Source organism: Tursiops truncatus, chromosome X (genome assembly GCF_011762595.2).
Source record: "Tursiops truncatus isolate mTurTru1 chromosome X, mTurTru1.mat.Y, whole genome shotgun sequence".
NCBI classification, from domain to species: domain Eukaryota; kingdom Metazoa; phylum Chordata; class Mammalia; order Artiodactyla; family Delphinidae; genus Tursiops; species Tursiops truncatus.
In genome coordinates, this window is record NC_047055.1 from 70,887,753 (window position 1) to 70,913,892 (window position 26,140).

The window sequence follows — 26,140 nt, forward strand, 5'->3', positions numbered from 1 at the left end:
CAGCCTCTTCAATAAGTCGTGCTGGGAAAACTGGACAGCTACATATAAAATAATGAAATTCGAACACTCCCTAACACCATGCACAAAAATAAACACTAAATGGATTAAAGACCTAAATGTAAGAGCAGACACTATAAAACACTTAGAGGAAAACATAGGCAGAACACTCTATGACATAAATCACAGCAACATCCTTTTTGACCCACCTCCTTGAGAAATAGAAATAAAAATAAACAAATGGGACCTAATGAATCTTAAAAGCTTTGCACAGCAAAGGAAACCATAAACAACATGAAAAGACAACCTTCAGAATGGGAGAAAATATTTGCAAATGAAGCAACTGACAAAGGATTAACCTCCAAAATATACAAGCTACTCATGCATCTCAATATCAAAAAACAACCCAATCCAAAAATGGGCAGAAGACCTAACTAGACATTTCTCCAAAGAAGATATACAGATTGCCAACAAACATATGAAAGGATGCTCAACATCACTAATCGTTAGAGAAATGCAAATCAAAAGTACAGTGAGATATCACCTCACACCCGTCAGAATGGCCATCATCAAAAAATCTACAAACAATAAATGCTAGAGAGGGTGTGGAGAAAAGGCAACCCTCTTGCACTGTTTGTGGCAATGTAAATTGATACAACCACTATGGAGAACAGTATGGAGGTTCCTTAAAAAACTGAAAATATTACTACCATATGACCCAGCTATCCCACTACTGGGCATATACTCTGAGAAAACCATAATTCAAAAAGGGTCATGTAGTACAATTCTCATTGCCGCACTATTTACAATAGCCCGGACATGGAAGCAACGTAAGTGTCCATCGACAGATGAATGGATAAAGAAGATGTGGCACATATATACAATGGCATATTACTCAGCAATAGAAAGAAACAAAATCGAGTTATTTGCGGTGAGGTGGATGGACTTAGAGACTGTCATACAGAGTGAAGTAAGTCAGAAAGAGGCAAACAAATACCGTAGGCTAACACATATATGTGGAATAAAAAAAAAATTCGGTTCTGAAGAACTTAGGGGCAGGACAGGAATAAAGACGCAGACATAGAGAATGGAATTAAGGACACGGGGAGTGGGAAAGGTAAGTTGGGACGAAGTGAGGGAGTAGCATTGACATATATACATTACCAAATGTAAAATAGATAGCTAGTGGGAAGCAGCTGCATTGCACAGGGAGATCAGCTTGGTGTTTTGTGTCCCCCTAGAAGGGTGGGATAGGGAGGGTGGGAGGCAGACACAAGAGGGAGGCCATATGGGGATATATGTATACATATAGCTGATTCACTTTGTTATACAGCAGAAACTGACACACCATTGTAAAGCATTTATACTCCAATAAAGATGTTAAAAAGTATCTATTATAGAATTCTGACAAGCTCAATGACAATAATGACATAGAGGTTACTAATGAAGAATTTGGAGTCAGCTTGCCTGGATGCAATTCCTGGCTCCATTGCTCACTAGACATAATATCACCTTGGGCAAATTATATAACTTCTCTGTACCTCACTTTACATATATTTAAAATGGGAAAAATAATAGTACCTACGTCATGGGTTTGTTGTAAGGATTAAATTGAGTTAATGAATGTAAAGGCCTTAGAACAGAATCATAGAGGTGCACAGTAAATGTTGATTCATTATTATTTTATTGTCAATCTGTATTTCCTAGAATCTTTTATATTTTGAAAACTGGTACATTTTCCCATCTATAGTGTTGTCATAGATCTCCTGTAACTCATTACTCCGTTGAGTTTACCTACAGCAATTCTGCTGAGGACATCTGAGTATTATTTCATTGCCCAGTGATGTATGTATTTTTAAATTACATTACACTTAAATTCCATTAGTCTACAAGCTCTAAGAAGGCAGAGCTGACTGGCACAGAGCAGGGGTTCAATAATTATAGCATGAAAGAATGAATTCAGAGCACTGAAGTGCTTTCTTACAACCTCAGATACCTTAGGTTTAAATTGCCCCTCAACAGGTTTATGCTCTTTTTCCCTTGACAGAGGTTTTAAGTTCCTGTGTTAATAGTAAATTATTTGTCCCTAGAAGGGAGTTGCCAGACTACAGTCTCTTTTTCCCTTGACAGAGAGGTTTTAAGTTCCTGTGTTAATAGTAAATTATTTGTCCCTTGAAGAGAGTTGCCAGACTACAGACTATCACTTCTTTTTTCTTCTTTTTTTTGAAAAGATCTTTTTAAATCATTGATATTGTCTTAGAATCTTTAAAAACTAACTTTGACTCATTGTAAGATTCATGAAACTAATCTTTGTCACTCCTATTAAATATCCTATACATATAAAATATTACATATGAATATCCACTTGCTACAGGCCCATGTTTTGTCCTCCTTTTTATATATGAACTCATCAGAAAGCTTTATGCAGCCACATTTGATTACGTAGCTTTCTTGTCCCCTTTCTTCCCTGTAAAAAGGATTACTGTGCTTTGGAGCCTCCTTTTTAACTCTGTGCCTGAGGTGAGTGTCTTACTCGCCCAGCTCTAGTCCTGGCCCTTTTCCTCTGTAGATTTCCTTTGCCAAAGGATTCTTCATATCCAGGAAGATTTATCCATTTCTTCCAGCTCTACCTCAAGAGGAAAGGCTTTTATAGCAATGGCAAGAGGTCCCTCAACCATCCAGCAGACCAAAGACCTTGTCTCTTTCTATACCTTATTTTGGTGCCATGGTCATTTCTCAAACGTTTACTCCCAGGGCTTCCCTGGTGGTTGAGAGTCCACCTGTCGATGCAGGGGACACGGGTTCGTGCCCCGGTCCAGGAAAATCCCACATGCCGCGGAGCGGCTAGGACCGTGAGCAATGGCCGCTGAGCCTGCGCGTCCAGAGCCTGTGCTCTGCAACGGGAGAGGTCACAACAGTGGGAGGCCCGCGTACCGAAAAAAAAAAAATTTACTCCCTATTGCTGAATAGAAAGGCCTATTGCAGGTACCAAATAGAAATCCTCAACCATAGCCTCAACACAAACATCAGATTTAGTTTTAATAGGCTTTGAAAAATCAAACTGTAGCTTCTCATGCTCTGAGAAACCAGAGTCAAGAAGGCCCAGGTATATGGATAGCTTTTTTCTGGAAGGGGAGGCCATGGTTCTTGCTAGAACAAGAAGGCTCCCATTGGAAGAAAGCTATGCTAGCTTCAAGGTTTCTCTTGTTTTTGTCATCCTTTTTGCCTGCTACACCCTGCCCGCTTGGCTGGCTTGGCTTCTGGTTTCTCCTTAATCACTGGCTTCTACTAGCTGGCCTGGAGCTGACTCTCATTCCATTTTAGTTTTCTGCTGTCCCCTGGCTCCTAAAATTAGCTCACTGTCCATGTTGTTTCTTCCCTTTATTTCTAGCCTTTGCCTCACTATTTTGTGTTCTGGCTCCTGGCCGTGTCTCCTATAGCTACTACTTTGCAGAGCTGAGTTTCACATTTTCCTTAAAGTAATCTCAGCCTTGGCTGACAGATGCTTAAATTAACAGGGTGTGAGTGGTGGGCAACGCTAAAATAAACCAGCTTCCTAATCTCTTTTCTGTGTCTCTCTACAACTGGTTGTTCTGAGTGTAAGCATGGCTCAGTGGGAAGAATGAGCACATGCCTATTGGTGACATGACTGATATGCTGAGAATTTCCTTGGCTACATAAGTTAACCCTCAAAAATCCTGCCTCCTGATTTGATGGACGTCTAAGGAAGAGTTGGGGGTAGATAATAAGAAGGCTGGGTGTTTGGCCAATTTCCAGATTCATAAAAGTTCTCTCTTCCAGGGCCAGGTCCAGACCAAGGCAGTAATTTTCTCCATTAACTAGTGTGCTATCAGTTCTAGAGCTGGCACTTAAAGCTTATTCTCAAATATTGAGGCAGTTTGACTTGAAACTCAATTTGTTCCCTCAATCCACTGTCAAAGGCAAATAGCCAGAGATTTAATGCAAGATGTGGTATACACAGAGAACAGGGGGCTTAAAAACAAATGTGTGGTTCCTGTTCCACGCTGGAAAAGATGGCAGTGTTTAACCTGGTGCTTCATGATTTAGTATTCCCTTTCAGAGGTATTTGCTACTTGGTGAGGAAGAGAACAAAGGGAATGGCTTATGGAGAAAGAGCCAAGGGTAGGATGGTGAATTTAAAAAGTCACTTTAGGGCTTCCCTGGTGGCGCAGTTGTTGGGAGTCCGCCTGCAGATGCGGGGACGCGCATTCGTGCCCTGGTCCGGGAAGATCCCACATGCTGCGGAGCGGCTGGGCCTGTGATCCATGGCCGCTGAGCCTGCGCGTCCGGAGCCTGTGCTCCGCAACAGGAGAGGCCACGACAGTGAGAGGCCCACATACCGCAAAATAAATAAATAAATAAAAAGTCACTTTAAGCATTCTTTGGTTTTCCCCTCCTCTTTTATTTTCCCTGGTCCCAAATTCTCCCCAGCCAGTCCCTGGAACTAAAAGTGATCTGAACTCCCTATCCTAAGGGAGGAGGTGGAGGAAACAGTATCCCATCAGGAGGAATCAGGCTGAGAACATATGCCATCCTCCTGCCTGCCAAGGAGAAGATACCAAGAAACAAACACTCATGCTGAGTTAATCACAAGAGCAAGACCTTTTCTCAAATGGATTACAGAGAAGGGAGGGTAAAGAAGAGCACAGCTGAGAGTTATAGGGATGTGACACAACTTGTATAGGAAATGGGTAGGGGAACAGGGAAAATTCCTGTATCACAAAGGTAAGGCACCTTACCTGTAAGAGTAAAGTAGGAGGTCCCTTGTTGGTTCCTAGGGCAGTAAGGGGCCAGATGGTCAAAGCCATTAGAGTAGAAATGAGGGGAGGTGCTCAGGGAAGCCACTTATTCACCAACTGGGATAGAAATATTTCAATATTTTTCACAACTGGTGCAAATCAGCAGGCTATCAGCTCTGGGTCGAAAAGAGTGAGAAAGATCGCCATGAAGGGCAGGAGGGAAAAGTGTATAAAAGATACCAACACAAACTTTACCAATTTCAGAATTTCACTGCCCATAAGCCAGCCCTGCTTGTGATATTCATGCCATACCAGTGATCCTGATATGGAATTGCTGCCAATATATTGTCTTGTTTTTGCCCAGCAGGGTTAGCCCACTTTGTTGGGAACTGGGGATGATGGAGAGGAAGGGTGTGGTGCCCCCTGGGGTGCCCATATCCCTCAGGGAAGAAAGGGGTGGGGTTACCTTCTTGCAGAGGACCATCTGGTGGTCAAACAGGAAGAAGACCCGTTGCTGGTTGCGGCCGTAGGGCTGGTAGATCCACGCCATCTCCCCAGTGTAGATCAGCTCCGAGCTCCTGTCTAGGATGTCCTCGCCCTGGGAAGGACATGTGATAGTGAGAGGCAGCCAGGCAGGAGGGATGGCCCCTTCACTTGCCTGGAGGCACCTAGAGCTCGGCATAGGCTGGGACAGGAGGAGGACAGAAAGGGCCCGGTGAGGAAGAAAGGATGGAGGGAGGGACCTCTGGGAATCTCTGAAAGGCTCCATGAGCTATAAAGACCCATACTCTTGTTTACCCTGAGGCCAAATGAGCCCCACTACCCAGGACTGCTATAGTCCTTCTTTGCCAGTTGCTCTCTGGCCCTAGAGGCACCAGCTGCCATGAGGTGTCTGTCTATCTGTCTCTCTCTCTCTTATTCTCCCTCTCTCTTTTTCTCTAAATCTCTCTTTCTGCCCCAATCTTTCATCCTAGTTCTAGACTTTTAGTCTCTTTCTTGTACCTGAAGAGTAAAGCCTGAGCAGGTGCTAGAAGTCTCTCTGCTTCCCAGACAAGTAAAACAAGACAGGGAAGGACAAGAAGGAGATGATGTTTGAAGGAGAGAAAGAGAATCCATTCACCCTCTCAAAATTGTTTTTCCTTCCTTTCTCAGTTCATTAAAATCACTGATTAAACAGGAAATTTCATCACCTTGGTCTGTTATCCAGAAAGCCTGAATAACTTGCTTATATTTCTTGCTATGTAGAATCAGACACACACACCAAAAACACCGAACATCTAGCTAATTCTATTCTACAGAGTTTCCAAGGGCCTCTTATTTATGGGAACTCTGATATGTGGGGGTCTATGTCAGATGCCAAGCCAGACTTTGCCCTGTTATCGAGGAGCTTACATGTCAGCAAAGGAGTCTAATATAGGTATGCTCAGAACTCATGGAATGCAAGGCAAACCATGGGGACAAAAAGAAGTGGCCCCCTGACTCAGGAGAATTAATACTTATCGAGCACCTACAGGGATCAGACATTGTGCTACATACTTTCACTCTGTCTCTTCTGAGCATCACAGTAGCCCTGGGAGGTAGATAGTCTTGCTGTCATCTTTATAGTCTGAGGTACAAAGAAGTCAAGTGATCAGCCACAGTCACCCAGCTAGTTAGCCAAAGATCCACAATCCAACCACAAGTCTGCAGCTCCAGAGAGTGTGTTCACTTTTGCCACTATGTTATACTGTCTCTAGGCCAAAAAGTCACTGGAGAGTCAGTCCCTTCCTCTCTCTGGGTCTCAGTTTTCCAGCTGTTAAATGAGGTATGTGAGGATGATCTCTAAGGTCTTAGCACTGATACTCTAATGCTAAGGTCTCAGCCTTGTACTGAAAAGCTTCAAGTCAACTTTAGAGATGGGGGTTCCCGCATCTCCCCAGAAACAATCAGAGGTAAACAGTCTAGGCAGGGCAGTGGCCCAAAGAGAAGGGTATCAGGAAATTGTATTCTTGAGCATATCACTTTTTTTTCAGTCTAAGGGATGGAAAGAAAAAGGGGAGCTCAATGGAAATATTTTCTAATAATACAACCTCAAAAAGAAAGCTCAACTTGAGGACACAGGGAGGGGGAAGGGTAAGCTGGGATGAAGTGAGAGAGTGGCATGGACATATATACTCTACCAAATGTAAAATAGCTAGTGGGAAGCAGTCACATAGCACAGGGAGATCAGCTTGGTGCTTTATGACCACCTAGAGGGGTGGGATAGGGAGGGTGGGAGGGAGATGCAAGAGGGAGGAGATATGGGGACATATGTATATGTATAGCTGATTCACTTTGTTATAAAGCAGAAACTAACACACCACTGTAAAGCAATTATACTCCAATAAAGATGTTAAAAAAAAAAAAGAAAGCTCAGAGATACTAGTGTGACTCCAGACTACACCTCAGGGGTTCCCTGGAACTTTGGTAAACACTCCTCCTTGAGGGGCCCACATACTAGCACAGAACTTCTGGAGGCCCAGTGCTAGGAGAAGAATCCCTCAGAGTGTGGGGGTCATGCAAGGTTTTCCTGTTGGAGGGATGGGAAGCTGAACATGGTACCAGTTGGCCATGCCCCACCTTGAGGCAGGCCAGGAAGATGTACTATAGTCCATTTTGAATATGTATGAAGTGAAAGAACGCTATAAAAGGGGCCAATGCTATACAAAGATGGCCAGTATGACTTTTAAAGGCACAACTTGCTAAGCTGAGAATGATCAGACCAGGAGGACTACTCAGTGGCATCTGGTCTACACACTGCACCAGCTAGGAGCAACCCAATTCTATCAATTCTGTTTTAAGTACTTGCCATAAAATGCCACTTGATGCCACTCTACCAAGAAAAAAAAAAAACTTGAAAAAATACACCTCTATGCTCACCAAGGTGATTGTTGTCAGTTAACTCATCTTCTCTGTTCCTCAGTTTCCTCATCTTTAAAATGATGATAACATTACCAACCTCATTTGGCTGTGGTAAGGATTATATAAGTTAACATATATAAAGTGTTTACAAAAGTACACATCACACTGTAAGCTCCATATAGTGATAGTTATTACCTTGATTATTACTGTGTACCCTAAATCCTGTGCCACATATTCCTATTAATACAACCCAATAAGGGATGTAGTGCTATTTGTCCCCAAACCAGTGTCAGAGAAATTGGAAGTAATATGCCGAAAGTGGCAGAATCCAAGAGAGAGTCGCTCAAAAGTCCATGCTCTAAACCATCAAACCACAGCAAAATAATGATCCCTTAATGGAAAAAGCAGCTGCTTTGGAAATTTCTAAGGTAAGAACCTCAAAGACTTCAGTTCTGGGCCCAGTGCTGCCGTCAACTCATTTCCTTCAGAAGTAGCTTAATCACAATCTGTTTCCTCATTTAGACAATGGGGCTAATTCAAAGGTTCCTGTTTGACTCAAATCACATGGCTGCTTGAGAACATGAAATAAGCTCATGTAAGGTAGAGGGACCTCTCAGAGTTTAGAGCAATCAGACTTTGCCCTCTCTGCCCCACTGCACTACACAGTTCTTTGCCTTGACCCCTCAAGTGCAATCTCTTCCCACCTCCCACTCCTCCACATGCCTTCTGTTCTCTTCCATTCTTCCAGAATTTTGCTCACACTGTTTTCTCTGCCTGGAACATACTTGCCCTCACTGGATAGTCAAGGCTACATCTCATTCATTTCAATATCCCAATGCCCAGCACCTCATTCTAATTATAGGCTGATTATCTGATGTAGGGTTGTGCCCTGAGCACATCAAGGGAGAGGACAAAGGAAATGCTACCCTTCTCAGAGTTTATATTCAATTCTGCCTGCTAGGAGGAAAGCAGGGAAATAACAAATCTATCCCTCCACATTTGATCTCCTGGTCCAAAGAGTATGCCTCATCAAGTCATTTAGCTTTAAAAAGATGTTTTTGCTGCTGTCATCACGTTGGGCTTTTGTGTTTTCTCCAACTTCTTTGGATTCAAACGTCCAATGGTAAACTGGAACATGCTATTGAGTATTATACAACCAGGCTATGGGGGAAGGGTGCTATGAGGAGGAAATCACAACAACACACAATCAAGTTCTCAAATATGAGCTGCAAACTTGGGATCCTGGTAAAAATCTCCAGAAAAAAAAAAAGATATAAAAGAAGCTGTCAGGGTTACAGCTACATGTAAAAGAATGAAATTAGAACACTTCCTAACACCATACACAACAATAAACTCAAAATGGATTAAAGACCTAAATGTAAGGCCAGACACTATCAAACTCTTAGAGGAAAACATAGGCAGAACACTCTATGACATAAATCACAGCAAGATCCTTTTTGAACCACCTCCTACAGAAATGGAAATAAAAATAAACAAATGGGACCTAATGAAACTTAAAAGCTTTTGCACATCAAAGGATACCATAAACAAGAGGAAAAGACAACCCTCAGAATGGGAGAAAATATTTGCAAATGAAGCAACTGACAAAGAATTAACCTCCAAAATTTACAAGCAGCACATGCAGCTCAATAACAAAAAAACAAACAACCCAATTCAAAAATGGGCAGAAGACCTAAAGAGACATTTCTCCAAAGAAGATATACAGATTGCCAACAAACACATGAAAGAATACTCAACATCACTAATCATTACAGAAATGCAAATCAAAACTACAATAAGGTATCACCTCACACCAGTCAGAATGGCCATCATCAAAAAATCTACAAACAATAAATGCTGGAGAGGGTGTGGAGAAAAGGGAACCCTCTTGCACTGTTGGTGGGAATGTAAATTGATATAGCCACTATGGAGAACAGTATGCCGGTTCCTTATAAAACTAAAAATAGAACTACCATATGACACAGCAATCCCCCTACTGGGCATATACCCTGAGAAAACCATAATTCCAAAAGAGTCATGTACCACAATGTTCATTGCAGCAATATTTACAATAGCCAAGAAATGGAAGCAACCTAAGTGTCCATCAACAGATGAAGAATGGATGAAGAAGATGTGGCACATATATACAATGCAATATTACTCAGCTATAAGAAGAAATGAAATTGAATTATTTGTAGTGAGGTGGATGGACCTAGAGTCTGTCATACAGAGTGAAGTAAGTCAGAAAGAGAAAAATAAATTCCATATGCTAACACATATATATGGAATCTAAAAAAACCCAAAATGGTTCTGATGAACCTACGGGCAGGACAGGAATACAGAAGCAGATGTAGAGAATGGACTTGAGGACATAGGGAGGGGGAAGAGTAAGCTGGGACAAAGTGAGACAGTAGCACTAACATATATACACTCCCAAATGTAAAATAGATAGCTAGTGGAAAGCAGCTGCATCGTACAGGGAGATCAGCTCGGTGCTTTGTGACCACCTTGAAGCGAGGGATAGAGAGGGCGGTAGGGAGGCAAAAGAGGGTGGGGATATGTGGATATACGTATTCATAGAGCTGATTCACTTTGTTATACACAGAAACTAACACACCATTGTAAAGCAATTATACTCCAATAAATTTGTTTTAAAAAATCTTGCAAAAATAAAAAATAAAGAACAATTAAAGAATGGAAAAAAACAAAATAAGCTGTCAGGGATATGTTCCTTCCCCTTACCTTCAAGTGGATCTAATGCATGTGAAGGGTAGCAATGTGAGAGCATAAACAAACATCAGCATCAGAGAAATTAGAAATTTCCTAGAAACTGCAATTCGTGAGAACATGTTCTTCTTCCTGATGCTCCCCTAAGCTGATTGAAGGCACTTATTATTATTTAGAGGTATAGGTGGTACTTTCACTCATCCACTGATTTTTTAGAAGCCCTAGGGGGTAGGGCAGAGCATGGGGGACTCCATGAACTCTAGTACACATAGGCTGGCAGGGAGCAAGGATGGAAACTGGAGGTGGGCAAATAAATCCAAAATGTTCATTGAATAAACTGAGGGCCGGTAACGTGTGGTTACAGTACAAGGTCTCCTGCTCTCTAGCAAAATGCTCTGATTTACTGAGCAGGCACCAATTGCCGGTGTGGTACTAACTCTCCACCCTCTTTCATAATTCCTTTTCAAGGGAGATTAAGTTGTGAAGGTTTCTTCTATGATTCTTGTTTTTTCTTTAAATTAATTTATGTTTTTAAACATCTTTATTGGAGTATAATTCCTTTACAATGGTGTGTTAGTTTCTGCTGTATAACAAAGTGAATTAGCAATACATATATATATATATATATATATATATATATATATATATATATCCCCATATCTCCTCCCTCTAGCGTCTGGCTCCCACTCTCCCTATCCGACCCCTCTAGGTGGTCACAAAGCACCGAGCTGATCTCCCTGTGCCATGTGGCCACTTCCCACTAACAATCTACTTTATATTTGGTAGTGTATATATGTAAATGCCACTCTCTCACTTCGTCCCAGCTTACCCATCCCCCTTCCCGTGTCCTCAGTCCATTTTCTACATCTGCGTCTTTATTCCTGACCTGTCCCTAGGTTCGTCAGAACAACTTTTCTTCTTATTTTTGGTTTCCATACATATGTGCTAGCATACAGTATTTGTTTTTCTCTTTCTGAGTTACTTCACTCTGTATGACAGACTCTAGGTCCATCCACCTCACTACAAATAACTCAATTTCATTTCTTTTTATGGCTGAGTAATATTCCATTGTATATATGTACCACATCTTCTTTATCCATTCATCTGTTGATGGACACTTACGTTGCTTCCATGTCCTGGCTATTGTAAATAGAGCTGCAATGAACATTGTGGTACATGACTCTTTTGGAATTATGGTTTTCTTAGGGTACATGCCCAGTAGTGGGATTGCTGTATCATAAGGCAGTTCTCTTCTTAGTTTTTTAAGGAACCTCCATACTGTTATCCATAGTGGCTGTATCAATTTACATTCCCACCAACAGTGCAAGAGGGTTCCCTTTTCTCCACACCCTCTCCAGCATTTATTGTTTGTAGATTTTTTGATGATGGCCATTCTGACTGGTGTGAGGTGATACCTCATTGTAGTTTTGATTTGCATTTCTGTAATGATTAGTGATGTTGAGCATTCTTTCATATGTTTGTTGGCAATCTGTATATCTTCTTTGCAGAAATGTCTATTTAGGTCTTCTGCCTATTCTTGGATAGGGTTGTTTGTTTTTTTGATGTTGAGCTGCATGTGCTGCTTGTAAATTTTGGAGGTTAATTCTTTGTCAGTTGCTTCATTTGCAAATATTTTCTCCCATTCTGAGGGTTGTCTTTTCCTCTTGTTTATGGTATCCTTTGATGTGCAAAAGCTTTTAAGTTTCACTAGGTCCCATTTGTTTATTTATTTTTTTATTTCCATTTCTGTAGGAGGTGGCTCAAAAAGGATCTTGCTGTGATTTATGTCATAGAGTGTTCTGCCTATGTTTTCCTCTAAGAATTTTATAGTGTCTGCTCTTATATTTAGGTCTTTAATCCATTTTGAGTTTATTTTTGTGTATGGTGTTAGGGAGTGCTGTAATTTCATTCTTTTACATGTAGCTGTCCAGTTTTCCCAGCACCACTATTGAAGAGGCTGTCTTTTCTCCATTGTATATTCCTGCCTCCTTTATCAAAAATAAGGTGACCATAGGTGCATGGGTTTACCTCTGGCTTTCTATCCTGTTCTATTGAACTATATTTCTGTTTCTGTGCCAGTACTGTGCTGTCTTGATTAGTGTACCTTTGTAGTATTGTCTGAAGTCAAGGAGCCTGATTCCTCCAGCTTCGTTTTTCTTTCTCAAGATTGCTTTGGCTATTCAGGGTCTTTTGTGTTTCCATACAAAGTGAGATTTTTTTTGTCCTACTTCTGTGAAAAGTGCCACTGGTAGTTTCATAGGGATTGCATTGAATCTGTAGATTGCTTTGGGTAGTAGTCATTTTCACAGTATTGATTCTTCCAATCCAAGAACATTGTACATCTCTCCAACTGTTTGTATCATCTTGAATTTCTTTCATCAGTGTCTTATAGTTTTCTGCATACATGTCTTCTGTCTCCTTAGGTAGGTTTATTCCCAGGTATTTATTATTTTTGGTACTATGGTAAGTGGGAGTGTTTCCTCAATTTATCTTTCAGATTTTTCATCATAGTGTATAGGAATGCAAGAGATTTCTGTGCATTAATTTTGTATCCTGCTACTTTACCAAGTTCATTGATTAGCTCTAGTAGTTTTCTGGTAGCATCTTTAGGATTCTCTATGTATAGTATCATGTCATCTGCAAACAGTGACAGTTTTACTTCTTCTTTTCCGATTTGAATTCCTTTTATTTGTTTTTCTTCTGATTGCTGTGGCTAAAACTTCCAAAACTATGTTGAATAACAGTGGTGAGAGTGGAAAACTTTCTCTTGTTCCTGATCTTACAGGAAATGGTTTCAGTGTTTCACCATTGAGAACTATGTTGGCTGTGGGTTTGTCATATATGGCCTTTATTATGTTGAGGTAACTTCCCTATATGCCTACTTTCTGGAAGGTTTTTTATCATAAATGGGTGTTGAATTTTGTGAAAAGCTTTTTCTGCATCTATTGAGATGATCATATGGTTTTTCTCCTTCAAATTGTTAATACAGTTTATCACATTGATTGATTTGTGTATATTGAAGAATCCTTGCATTCCTGGGGTAATGCCCACTTGATCATGGTGTATGAACTTTTTAATGTGCTGTTGGATTCTGCTTGCTAGTATTTTGTTGAGAATTTTTGCATATATATTCATCAGTGATATTGGCCTGAATTTTTATTCTTTGTGACATCTTTGTCTGGTTTTGGTATCAGGGTGACTTTGGGAGTGTTCCTCCATCTTCTATACTTTGGAAGAATTTGAAAAGGATAGGTTTTAGCTGTTCTCTAAATGTTTGATCAAATTTGCCTGTGAAGCCATCTGTTCCTGGGCTTTTGTTTGTTGGAAGATTTTTATTCACCATCTCAATTTTAGTGCTCGTGATTGGTCTGCTTATATTTTCAATTTCTTCCTGGTTCAGCCTCAGAAGGTTGCACTTGTCTAAGGAATTTTCCATATCTTCCTGGTTGTCCATTTTATTGGCATTTAGTGGCCTGCAGTAATCTCTCATGATCCTTTGCATTTCTGCAATGCCAGCTGTTACTTCTCCTTTTTCATTTGTAATTCTGTTGATTTGAGTCTTCTACCTTTTCTTCTTGATGAGTCTGGCTAATTGATTATCAATTTTGTTTATCTTCTGAAAGAACAAGCTTTTAGTTTTACTGATATTTGCTATCATTTCCTTCATTTCTTCTTCATTTATTTCTGACCTAATCTTTATGATTTCTTTACTTCTGCTATCTTTGGGTTATTTTTTTGTTTTTCTTTCTCTAATTGCTTTTTGTGTAAGGTTAGGTTGTTTATTTGAGATGATTCTTGTTTCTTGAGGTAGGATTGTATTGCTATAAACTTCCCTCTTAGAACTGCTTTTGCTGCATCCCAAGAGTTTTGGGTCATTGTGTTTTCATTGTCATCTGTTTCTAGGTATTTTTTGATATTGTCTTTGATTTCTTCAGTGATCTCTTGGTTATTTAGTAGTGTATTGTTTAGCCTCCATGTGTTTGTAGTTTTTATAGGTTTTTTTCCCTGTAATTGATATCTAATCTCATAGCATTGTGGTTGGAAAAGATACTTGATGCAATTTCAATTTTCTTAACTTATCAAGGGTTGATTTGTGACCCAAGATATGATCTATCCTGGAGAATGTTCCATGAGCTCTTGATAAGAAACTGTATTCTGTTGTTTTTCATTGGAATGTCCTATAAATATCAGTTAAGTCTGTCTTGTTTAGAATATCATTTAAAGTTTGTGTTTCCCTATTAATTTTCATTTTGGATGATATGTCCGTTGGTGAAAGTGGGGTGTTAAAGTCCCCTACTATGATTGTGTTACTGTCGATTTCCGGTTTTATGGCTGTTAGCATTTGCCTTATGTATTGAGGTGCTCCTATGTTGGGTGCATCAATATTTACAGTTGTTATACATTCTTTTTGGAATGATCCAATGATCATTATGCAGTGTCCTTCTTTGTCTCTTGTAATAGTCTTTATTTTAAAGTCTATTTTGTCTGATATGAGAATTACTACTCCAGCTTTCTTTTGATTTCCATTTACATGGAATATTTTTTTCCATCCCCTCACTTATTGTCTGTATGAGTCCCTAGGTCTGATGTGGGTCTCTTGTAGACAGCGTATATACGGGTCTTATTTTTGTATCCATTCAGCCAGTCTATGTGTTGTGTTTGGAACATTTAATGCATTTACATTTAAGGTAGTTATCGATATGTATGTTCCTAATAACATTTTCCTAATTGTTTGGGGTTCGTTATTGTATATTTTTCCCTTCTCCTGTGTTTCCTGCATAGAGAATTTCCTTCAGCATTTGTTGTAAATCCAGTTTGCTTGTTCTGAATTCTCTTAAGTTTTGCTTGTCTGTAAAGTTTTTAATTTCTCCTTCAAATCTGAGTGATATCCTTGCTGTGTAATCTTGGTTGTAGGTTTTTCCCTTTCATCACTTTAAATATGTCCTGCCACTCCCTTCTGGCTTGCAGAGTTTCTGCTGAAAGATCAGCTGTTAACTTTATGGGGATTCCCTTGTATGTTATTTGTTGCTTTTGCCTTGCTGCTTTTAATATTTTTCCCTGTATTTAATTTTTGATAGTTTGATTAATATGTGTGTTGGCATGTTTTTCCTTGAATTTATCCTGTATTGGACTCTATGTGCTTCCTGGACTTGATTGACTATTTCCTTTCCCATATTAGGGAAGTTTTCAACTATAATCTCTTCAAAAATTTTCTTAGTCCTGTTCTTTTTCTCTTCTTCTTCTGTGACCCCTATAATTTGAATGTTGGTGCGGTAATGTTGTCCCAGAGGTCTCTGAGACTGTCCTCAGTTCTTTTCATTCTTTTTTCTTTATTCTGCTCTGCAGTAGTTATTTCCACTCTTTCACCTTCCACATCATTTATCCATTCTTCTGCCTCAGTTATTCTGCTACTGATTCCTTCTAGAGAATATTTTTATTTCGTTTATTGTGTTTCTCATCATTGTTTGCTCTTCAGTTCTTCTAGGTTCTTGTTAAATGTTTCTTGTATTTTCTCCATTCCTTTTTCAAGATTTTGGATCATCTTTACTATCATTATGATGAATTCTTTTTCAGCTAGGTTGCCTATTTCCTCTTCATTTGTTTGGTGTGGTGGGTTTTTACCTTGCTCCTTTGTCTGCTGTGTTTTTCCCTGTGTTTTCATTTTGCTTAACTTACTGTGTTTGGGGTCTCCTTTTTGCAGGCTGGAGGTTCGTAGTTCCCACTGTTTTTGTTGTCTGTGCCCAGTGGTTAAGGTTGGTTCAGTGGGTTGTTTCGGCTTCCTGGTAAGGGTCTGGCACCTGTGTTCTGGTGGATGAGACTGGATCTTGTCTTTTGGTGGGCGGGACCATGTCCAGTGGTGGGTTTTGCGGTGTTTTGACATTTGCATGATATTAGGCAGCCTCTTTGCTATTGGGTGGGGTTGTGTTCCTGTCTTGCTAGTTTTTTGGCATAGGTTGTCCAGCACTGTAGCTTGCTGGTCATTGAGTGGAGCTGGGTCTTAGCATTGAGATGGAGATCTATGGGAGAGCTTTTGCTGTTTGATATTATGTGGAGCTAGGAGGTCTCTGGTGGACCAATGTCCTAAACTCAGCTCTCTCTACTCGGAGGTACAGGACTGACATGTGGCTGGAGTACCTAGACTGTTTCAGCCACACATCTAGAAGAAAAGGTAGAGAGAAAGAAAGAAAGAAAGAAAGAAAGAAAGAAAGAAAGAAAGAAAGAAAGGAAGGAAGGAAGGAAGGAAAGAAGAAGGAAATAAAGAGAAAAAAGGGAAAAATAAAATAAAGTTACTAAAATAAAAAATTTAAAAATTATAAAATTTAAAAATTATTAAAATTAAAATAATATAAAAATTATTTAAAAAATGGAGAGACCAAACCCTGGGGAAAATGGTAAAAGCAAAGCTATACACACAAAATCACACAAAGAAGCATACACATACACACTCAGAAAAGGAGAAAAAGAAAAAAAATATAGATATTTATATATATATAAAAAAAGAAGAGAGAAACCAAATCAATAAATGAATCTACCACTGATAATAAACTTTTAATACTAAACTAAGATAAACGTAAAACCAGACACAAATTAGATGTAGGAAGTGAACCCCAAGTTTGCAGTTACTCCCAAAGTCCGGCACTTCAATTTCGGGCTGATTCGTTGTCTATTCAGGTATTCTGTGTATGCAGGGTACATTAAGATGATTGTCGAGATTTAATCCACTGCTCCTGAGGCCGCTGGGAGAAAATTCCCTTTCTCTTCTTTGTTTGCACAGCTCCTGGGGTTCAGCTTTTAATTTGGCCCTGCCTCTGCCTGTATGTCGCCTGAGGGCATCTGTTCTTCGCTCAGACAGGAAGGGGCTAAAGTAGCAGTTGATTAGAAGGCTCTGGCTCACTCAGCCCAGCGGGAGAGGGAGGGGTATGAAATGCAGCGTGAGTCTGCAGCGGCAGAGGCTGGTGTGACATTGCAACAGCCTGAGGCATGCCATGTTTTCTCCCGTGGATGTTGTCCCTGGATCACGGGACCCTGGCAGTGGTGGGCTGCACAGTCTCCTGGGAGGGATTGTGTGGATAGTGACTGGTGCTTGCACACAGGCTTCTTGGTGGCTGCATCAGCAGCCTTAGCATTTCATGCTCATCTCTGGTGTCCATGCTGATAGGCGTGGCTCGCACGCAGCGCTGGAGTTTGTTTAGGCAGTGCTCTGAATCCTCTCTCCTCGTGCACCCTGAAACAATGGTCTCTAGCCTCTTAGGCAGTTCCAGACATTTTCCTGGACTCCCTCCTGGCTAGCTGTGCCGCACTAGCCCCCTTCAGGCTGTGTTCATGCAGCCAACACCAGTCCTCTCCCTGGGATCCGACCTCCGAATCCATAGCCTCAGCTCCCAGCCCCCACCCGCCCTGGCTGGTGAGCAGACAAGCCTCTCAGGCTGGTGCGTGCTGGTTGGCACTGATCCTCTGTGTGGGAATCTCTCCACTTTGCTCTCTGCACCCTTGCTGCTGTGCTCTCCTCCATGGCTCCAAAGCTTCCCCCGCCACACCCCGTCTCCACCAGTAAAGGAGTTTCCTAGTATGTGAAAACTTTTCCTCCTTCACTCCTCCCTCCCAGAGGTGTCGGTCCCATCCCTATTCTTTTGTCTCTGTTTTTTCTGTTTTCTTCTGCCCTACCCAGGTACGTGGGGAATTTCTTTACTTTTGGGAAGTCTGAGGTCTTCTGCTAACATTCAGTAGGAGTTGTTTCACATGTAGATGTATTTCAAATGTATTTGTGGGGAGGAAGGTGATCTCCATGTCTTACTCCTCCGCCATCTTGAAGGTCTCCTGACTCTTCTTTTTCATTTGACAAATCAAACTGAAATTATTATGTAGATGCTTTTGATACCCACCCTGTTTATTCAAACATGTGGAGGAGGCAAGTGAGTGGCAGAGAGAGCAAAGCACTGCTTCATTTTCTTGATTTGCAAGGCTTGTCCACAGCTGCACCCACCAAGCTGGCAGGACTTCTTTCTGAATGTCCAACTGCTTGGGTAGGTGGAACATAGAAAAAACCTATACCAGGGAATCAGTGAGGTTGAGCCACCCAAGCCAATAGCCAACCAGCCATGGAATGGACATATCCTATTGCTTTCTGTGGGAGGCTCCCCAGCACTCATCTACCTTTAGCCTTACCGGGAGTTGGACTTCCCCCCAAGGCAGTCTTACTCTCTTGCTTAGATATGGACACTTTACTGCAGAAACAAGTCCCTGCAATATCATAAAGGGAAGCAACTGGGCTGTAGGAAGCAGAAGGCTGGAAGAGTATGTGGTGCAGCAGTGTAAAGAATATCCCCCAGGGAATCTGGAGACTAGATTCAAGTTTTAGTTTTGTCATTGACTTGCTGTTTGGCCTCAGTCAGGAATAGGCTTCTCAGACTTCCACCATCATTACAAGGTTTGCATGTGTGCACGTGTGTGTGCGCACACACATGTGCATAAACATGGCCAGAGATGTTCTTTGGGGAGTTCCCTAAAAGACCTACTGACTCTGACATTTTAGAAATATTTAAGACTAGATATGGCACACTTGATCGAAACTTTGGTCCTGGCCTCTGAAATGTACCCATCAGGCCTTGCTAAAGAAAATGCTTCATAGAGGGCAAACCTTCTGAAGCTGGTCAGTTGCACAGTGACCTCAGAGTCTGAAAAGTTAACCACAAGGAATTTTTCTTCTTACTAACTTAAATAAAGAAGGACTTTGTCAAGCAGGGTTGTGTGGGCTTGGATGAGATTAGAGGACCAGTCAATCATGCTAACAAAGGAGGCAGAAAGTAACTGCCTCCTATTCGAAAGACTTTCCTTTGTTTCCCAACCCCCAACTATAGACAAACACAAATAAAATTCCTTCTGAGATGCTGAGTCTTTAAATCATAGTTCAGTGCTTTCATGTTAGGTGTTAGTGAAGCTCCCTGAACAGGCCAAAGAATTTTAAGCTATTCTTGGTCTCCCATGGCCCCAGCTGCAGGGACTGGAGGCCAAGAGCCCATGGAGGGATTAGAAGGTCTTCCAGGTATTGGGAAGGGGAAAATTGTTTCAGGGAATAGAAAGACAACTGCTGCTGGGAACATCCTATTACAGAGAATCCCCACAGGGGTAGAGAAAAAGAGGCCTGCTAATCAGCCACAGTTTCAGAGTGCCTGAGAATTAGTGATCTTTCTAGAGGTCATTTGATCCAGCCCTCTTATCAGGAAACTATCCAAAGCAAACCAGACACAGGGGAAGGAAAATCCATGATTTCCTAATAAGTCTGTGCCAGTGCTGTTTTCTTCTTATGAGCAAGAAGATCTCTTTATATAGATTCCTTCCTCTCCTTGCATCTCAAAGAATCACTGCTGTTTTCTACTCTGTATGGGGACATTATCCTTCAAATAAGACTCAAAAATATGCCAGCTGCTCAGAACTGTGGACATTTCCAGCCATGTACATTAAAGAGGAACAGAAGTAGCAGAATAAAGGAAAGATGACTTTTTCTGGACATTGGTTAAGTAACTGTAAGGCTGTTTCATTCCCTTGGAATGTGCTAAACTATATGACAAGTTAGAGAGCTACTAGCTCTCAAATTACAAGAAATTATACCTGTGTGGAGGCCAGAGGAATGGGGAGCTGACTCAACTTCTACACTATGATCATGAAGCTTAAGATTGCCACCTCCTCCCTGGTAGCATGTCCTGCCTCTCCTATCTTGGTTATATTAGCTGTGGACTGTCAGATTTCATAACTTGGGTCTGAGAGATAAATGTGAAATGTCATTACTCCTGGTTCTCTTGATGGGCACAAGAGAGAAACAATAAATAGTGTACTTAACACACAGGTACCTGTGAGGCCTTAAAGTTCACAGCTCTTTTTTCTGTTTAACAGACACCTCAGGAACTTCAACAGAGCAGTGGCATAAGAGGCAAAAGCTCCATTTATTTGTTAGGCTGTGTATATCCTCTGAAAGTTAGCATCTCAGAAGACAATGCTTTAGTGAAGGCTTTCTGAGTTCAGAGAAGTCGTGACCAATTCCAATAGAATGGAAGGCTCAGGGATTATTTTTATAAGCAGATAATTAAAAAATAGAATTTGGCCTGTCAGTTGGGCAGGGATGATAGTTGTGGCCTGAAGTGTGCAGGCTTGGATAGAACTAGTAGATATGTCAGGGTGAGGTGATCTCACCAAGAGGAAAAGAAGAAGTATGTTGGCTGGCCTGCATCAGAGAACCAACCTTGCACTCTGTGTCTGGGAGTGAATTAGTACCTATTACTCCTCATCCAAGTGTTCATCTGGTGGTGATAAAATTCCAGGACTTGAAAGAGCTTTGAAAGGCTACTGAGTCAACCCAATTATTTCTTAGAAACACCCAAATAGATGAATCTTTCCTTTCCTAATGAAATATTGCAACCGAGATTTCTCCAACCTTCTTAGAAAGCTATTCAAGTACACAACACCTCTTATTAGCAGGAAGTTTTGCCTTGGCTCTAATCTAAATCCTTTCTGATGCTCTTCAAATATAATTACTCTTTGCTCATCTTTGGCTAAGATGTGAGGTTCTGGCTAAGGTATTCAGACTCTCCAATGTCCCTGTTAGTAAGGGTCCTACCTCCCAGTCTAGGACAGAGGCCTGCCACTGGGCAATCTTGTCAATATTCTCCAAGCGCCGCTTGCGTTCATTGATCTGCTGAGTCACATTTCTCATGACAGCCAGAGCAGCTGCCACATACCTGTAGTCACTGTGAAGACACAAAATTACAAGTTGGATGAGTCAATGTGCCATTGAACCAATGTGCTGGGTGCCAACACTAACATCCATTCTCCTCTTCCTACTTAGCAAGAGAGCCCGGATTTTAGATAGAATCCATGCCACATGGTACAAAAGACTACATTTTCTATCCTTCTTTACAGTAAGAGGTGACTTATATGATCAAGTTCTGTCCAGTTATATGTAAATAGAAATGTTGGGTAGAACTTTTGAAAAACTACCTTTAAGGAAAACAGCATGTCCTTCTTTGGTCCTTACTTAAACCTGACGCTTAAGAATATTTAGATGTGATGGCTGAAGTTCTAGCAACCATCTTAGACCATAAGGACAAGGTCCATACTCCTAAGGATAGGATAAGAGAAAACTGGAAGGAGTCTCTGATAATCATGGAGCCAGCAAGGCAGCCATAAACTGCCTACCTGCAGGCGTTTTCTCTATGAAAGAGAAACAGACTCATCTTTGCTATGCCATTATTTTTGTACCTATCTGATACAACCAGCCAAGGATGAGGAAGGGAGCCTCACACATGGCATGGTCCAGAGAACTTTACCATCTGTTCTAGCACCTATTTCTAGGGAACTCTGCCCAAAGTCACAGTAAAATAACATCCAAACCTTTCCTCCTATACAATATAGAGATAGGATGTAGCATTGTGGTTAAGAACAGAGACTGGAGCCAGACTCCTTGAACACAAACCCTAGTTTAGTCACTGACTAGTGGTGTGGCCTTTGACAAGTCTCATTCTCCTTCTCAGTGACTCAGTTTCCTCATCTGTAAAATGGGGAGAATTACAGTAGAATTTGCTGAAGTTTTAATAATCCATGAAAACTGTTTTACTCTTGGCTCACAGCAAATGTCTGCAGTATTATTAATATAAAACAAACATTTCTCTAGTATAGACATTATATGGGTTGTCTCTCAAAACCTCTAACTCCAGAAGTACAATCCTAGGCCCCATTTTCCTGGGACTTTGGATGGCCCACTTGTTGAAGGTTATACCATCCTGCCCAGTTTTCTGTTTGTCTGATCTAATTTCCAGTCAAATGGCTCCTGTGAAAAGAAGATTGAAAGTTAGATCCCAGACATTTGGTGGAATAATTAGTTGAGAAGGCAGGAGGATGAGTTACAGTTCAGTCTTAACAAACTTTTCCTTAGAGAAGCTGAACATGCTTTGTGGTCACTAACATGCTCACTGTCCCTGCACCAACTTGAAAGAAGAGAAGAGAAAAAGAAGAGCAGGGCAACTGTCTTTTTCTTCCCTAATACATTGAGGTGTGGGGTGGTGGACCAATCATAGGAACAGAAGAAAGGGAGTTCTAACTGCTAGGGCAGATGAGACACAGCACCTCCTCTTAGCTGGCCTCCCTGGCTCCAGTCTGTTCTCTGCACACCTGCCAGACCATAGTCTTCAAACGTTACTACATTTTATCACCTACAGTGACAGGATACTCAGTACAAATCCTAACCAGTCTATTCTGTCTCAAGACAACTCTGTTAACACACACACACATACACACACACACACACACACACACACACCCCAAAACTTCTTTATCCTGAGCCTTAATGAATGTTAGCTGTTACCAGTTTTTCTTGTGGATCTCACTTCTGACTCATACTGAACTTATGATCAACCAATACTTCTTAAATTTCTTTAAAATATGCTGTCTAGAAGCTGTATGTCTCTCAGTCTGTCCTTGAATTGTTGATTTCTTAGACCAAACTACAGAATATTACATTTGTTTCTGTTACATTTCATTCTTTTACAGTTACTTGCTCCAACCTGTGGGGGAGTTATTGTGCTCTGTAAAACTGTCAAAGTTTTTCCCTGGCAAGACTATCTGAGCTTGCCATTTAGAAGCAAGGTAGGGTAATGACAGAAGGGGTGGTTGCAGTGCAGAAGTTGCTGACGTAAATAAGCACCCCTGTTCTTTAGGTCCTTTTTCTGTCTCCCATGCTATTCCTCCCTGATTTGAGAGCATCAGGAAAATGCCTTAAGCCACTTTCTAGGAGGTAAAGCATAGAGTTACACTGTCAAATATGGTATCCACTAGCCACATTTAATTAGAATTAAATAAAAATTTAGTTCTTTAGTTGCATCAGCTACATTTCTCAGTACTCAATAGCCATATGTGGCCAGTGTCTACTATATTAAACCACAGAGATATGGAACATTTACATCACTGTACAAAGTCCTATTGGAGAGTGCTGGCATGAGAATGCTTATTACCTCTGCCTGACCCCATGTACTACTTAGCCATGAATTTATCACTGCCACTGTGCCATACTGTCAGTCAACCTTTGCCATTTTTAGCTGGCTGCCTTTCTCATGATGGTTAGAGGGGGGTATGTCACCATCTCTAACCTTCCCCACTAGCTTTAGGAGTGGGTGAGAGAAAAAAGTAAATAGCTGTGGTCTAGCCTGAACCCTGCTCAGAGCCCTCAGGCTTCCAGATGAGGTCTGAGCCCAGCACCCTAGTGAGGAGACTGACTGAACCAAGATTGTCTTGTTCCAGGCAGGTCAGCTAACCTCCCTCTCGTAGTCTTTCTTCTTAGCAGCTTAAGCAAGGTTGGGTGGGGGGGTGGGGACATGTCACCCATCTGTAAACAATGGTAGTATTATTCTCCATTTACCACTCTCTATCCACCTAATCTTCTCCCTCAGGGACTACTCTGCCTGCTTGCATTTCAGACCTACCTATCTGAACACCTATCAACCTAAGTCTTCAACCTGGCATTAGCCTCTAATTGCCTTCAAACCCAAGCTACTTTGGCATGCATCACAGGAGCTATCACCTTGATAAAGCTTTCTGAGGCCTGCAAGAAGGAGTGGCCCATGGCCTGGGGATAGTGCTAGGCCCAATGGGTCACCCCAAATGAGGACAGGGATTGATGTAGCCTGCGACTGCCTGAGCCATTCTCTCAGCACCCCTGAGCCTAGGGGTGGAAGGAGAGGGGACCAGAGACCCAGAGGATAAGAAGGCCTTGATGCAGGGGTTCCACTCACAAGGTGAAGGTGCACAGGAATGGGAAATCCCAGGGAGATATGCTATCTTGTTGGCTCCCACTAAACCCAAAAGGCCCTGGGGTTGCTTTGGTCTAAAAGACAAACATAATTTTTGGCTGTGCTTTAAAATCGGTCCTTGGGGGGCTCTTAAAAACATTTATGTAAATACATAATTTACCTAGTTAATATCATCAGTCCACAAGTATAATTTTTAGAGCAGACACTCAGGAGTAGGTGGAGATGAGCTGTGATATAAAAACATTTGAGAATCACTCTTTAAATATACTGGTTTTAAAACCACTGGTCTGAAAGCAGCTCCACTGAGATTTAGGTGCAATAGTGGCTGCTTCTGGTCACTTAGCACCTTGAAGTATTCCTGTGGAGGTCATTTAGATTCATTACAACATGGGATGGCAGAACTAGAAAAGGCCTTCCAGACTGGCTAGTACAATGGCTCACAAATCTTCCTTGGCATGAAAATCACCTGGAGCGCTCTTTAAAAAGTTAGGTTCCCAGACCACTGTCCATACTTTGTGTCCCTGCTTTGCCACAGACTTGCTCTTTGTCATTTTCCCTTTCTGGGACTCAGTCTGTCTAGCCATAGAATGAATAAGTCTGACTAGAAGACCTTCCTCTAAGGCCCTTTCCATTTTAGGTGCCATAAATGTTTTCCATTTTTATTTTTAAAATATTAAGATATTTTAGTTGGGGTTCTTTAACATCCTATTAGCTCTCACAAGTTTTCTCCTTAGAAAACTTGGGACTCAGTTTTGGCAATGGGTTGTATTAAATATTTTAAGTGAGATTTAGCCACCTCCAAATTTCATGTCTAATTAGTACTCCCACTATTCCCCAGCTAGTAAACAGACTCAGGGAGAAGGGAACAGAGTCCTCCTTTGCAAGGTCCTTCTACACCTGCCTCGCTCACAGCCAACAGAACAAGGAAGGCAGAGTTACCACTGGTGGTGTTACTCATACAAAGGGAGAGTCCACTGCTACTACATTTGGTTTCAAATCTGAAATCTGTCCAGGGTTTCAGACCACTGAAGCACATAACCCATGATATGCTAAAGAACAACATCAACTTAAAAATGAACCTAGGGATTGGCCTAGAAGCTTGACATAAAAAAAACCAACCGACGCATACCGATGGCCTTATGCAACTAGGTCTGGAAGTCAGATCCAAGGAAACCAGGCAGTGGAGCCAAATGAAAGTACGAAGCAGGCCTGATGAGAAGCAAGCAGAAACTAAGGGAAATTGAGCAAAGGCCTTCTTTATTCTTATAGTGATCAATCAGGAAGAGAGCTGAGAGCTGGGGCAATAAACCTAAGGTCACGGATTTAATACCAATTAAAAGCAGGCTATAAATAGGCTGGGGGCTCTAGGTTATGAAGCAAAGCACATGAAAAAATAGGGGATGGTTCACTGTAGACCATTCCCATTGTTGGAGATGACTCCCAGAATATACCTTACTAATAGAGGGTTAGGAGTGTCATTTCCATTCAGAGAAAGATAAGCTCCTTCATCCTTTTTGGGTTGGTTTTCTTGAAAATACTGAAAAACTTTGAGAAAACTTCAGGGGAAGTCTCAAGTCTATTTTCCCCCAGTCATGCTGTGTGTCTAAGGGGAAGGTACAGTTGGGATGAGGCAGAGGAGGGTGTAAAAGACTAAAGAAGACCAGGGGTGTAGCCTTTCAGAAGAAATCTAAGGTCAGTACAAGTAGGGCAGTCTGTTACCAGGATATTTGACTCTATTGAGCAGAGTAGAATAAACAGTTGATTCACTTGGCTGAACTCAGGACTAAGGACCAGGCTATAAGCTCCCTGAAGGTAGTGTCTAAGTGGTACAATAATGATGAACACTGATTTTGTGTATATATTGATTTATAAGTTTATAAGCAACTGATAAGCATTGTCTCACTTTATATACACAACAGTCTTCAGAGGTAAGCAAGAATATGTCATCATCCCATTGTGTATATAAGCTAACAGAAATTC

General features: G+C 41.3%; 1 protein-coding gene across 5 annotated transcripts in view; it reads right to left on the reverse strand.

The window, feature by feature from the left end:
- Positions 1 to 26,140, reverse strand: part of ARHGEF9 (Cdc42 guanine nucleotide exchange factor 9) — a 204,772-nt gene that overhangs the window by 47,302 nt on the left and 131,330 nt on the right. For all 5 annotated transcript variants that reach the window (XM_073799672.1, XM_033849558.2, XM_073799669.1 and 2 more), the window contains exons 6-7: positions 20,977 to 21,106; positions 5,224 to 5,355 (exon numbers count right to left, since the gene is read on the reverse strand). In XM_073799672.1, coding sequence (XP_073655773.1) covers positions 5,224 to 5,355; positions 20,977 to 21,106 — 262 coding nt within the window. The remainder of the gene's footprint in view (positions 1 to 5,223; positions 5,356 to 20,976; positions 21,107 to 26,140) is intronic.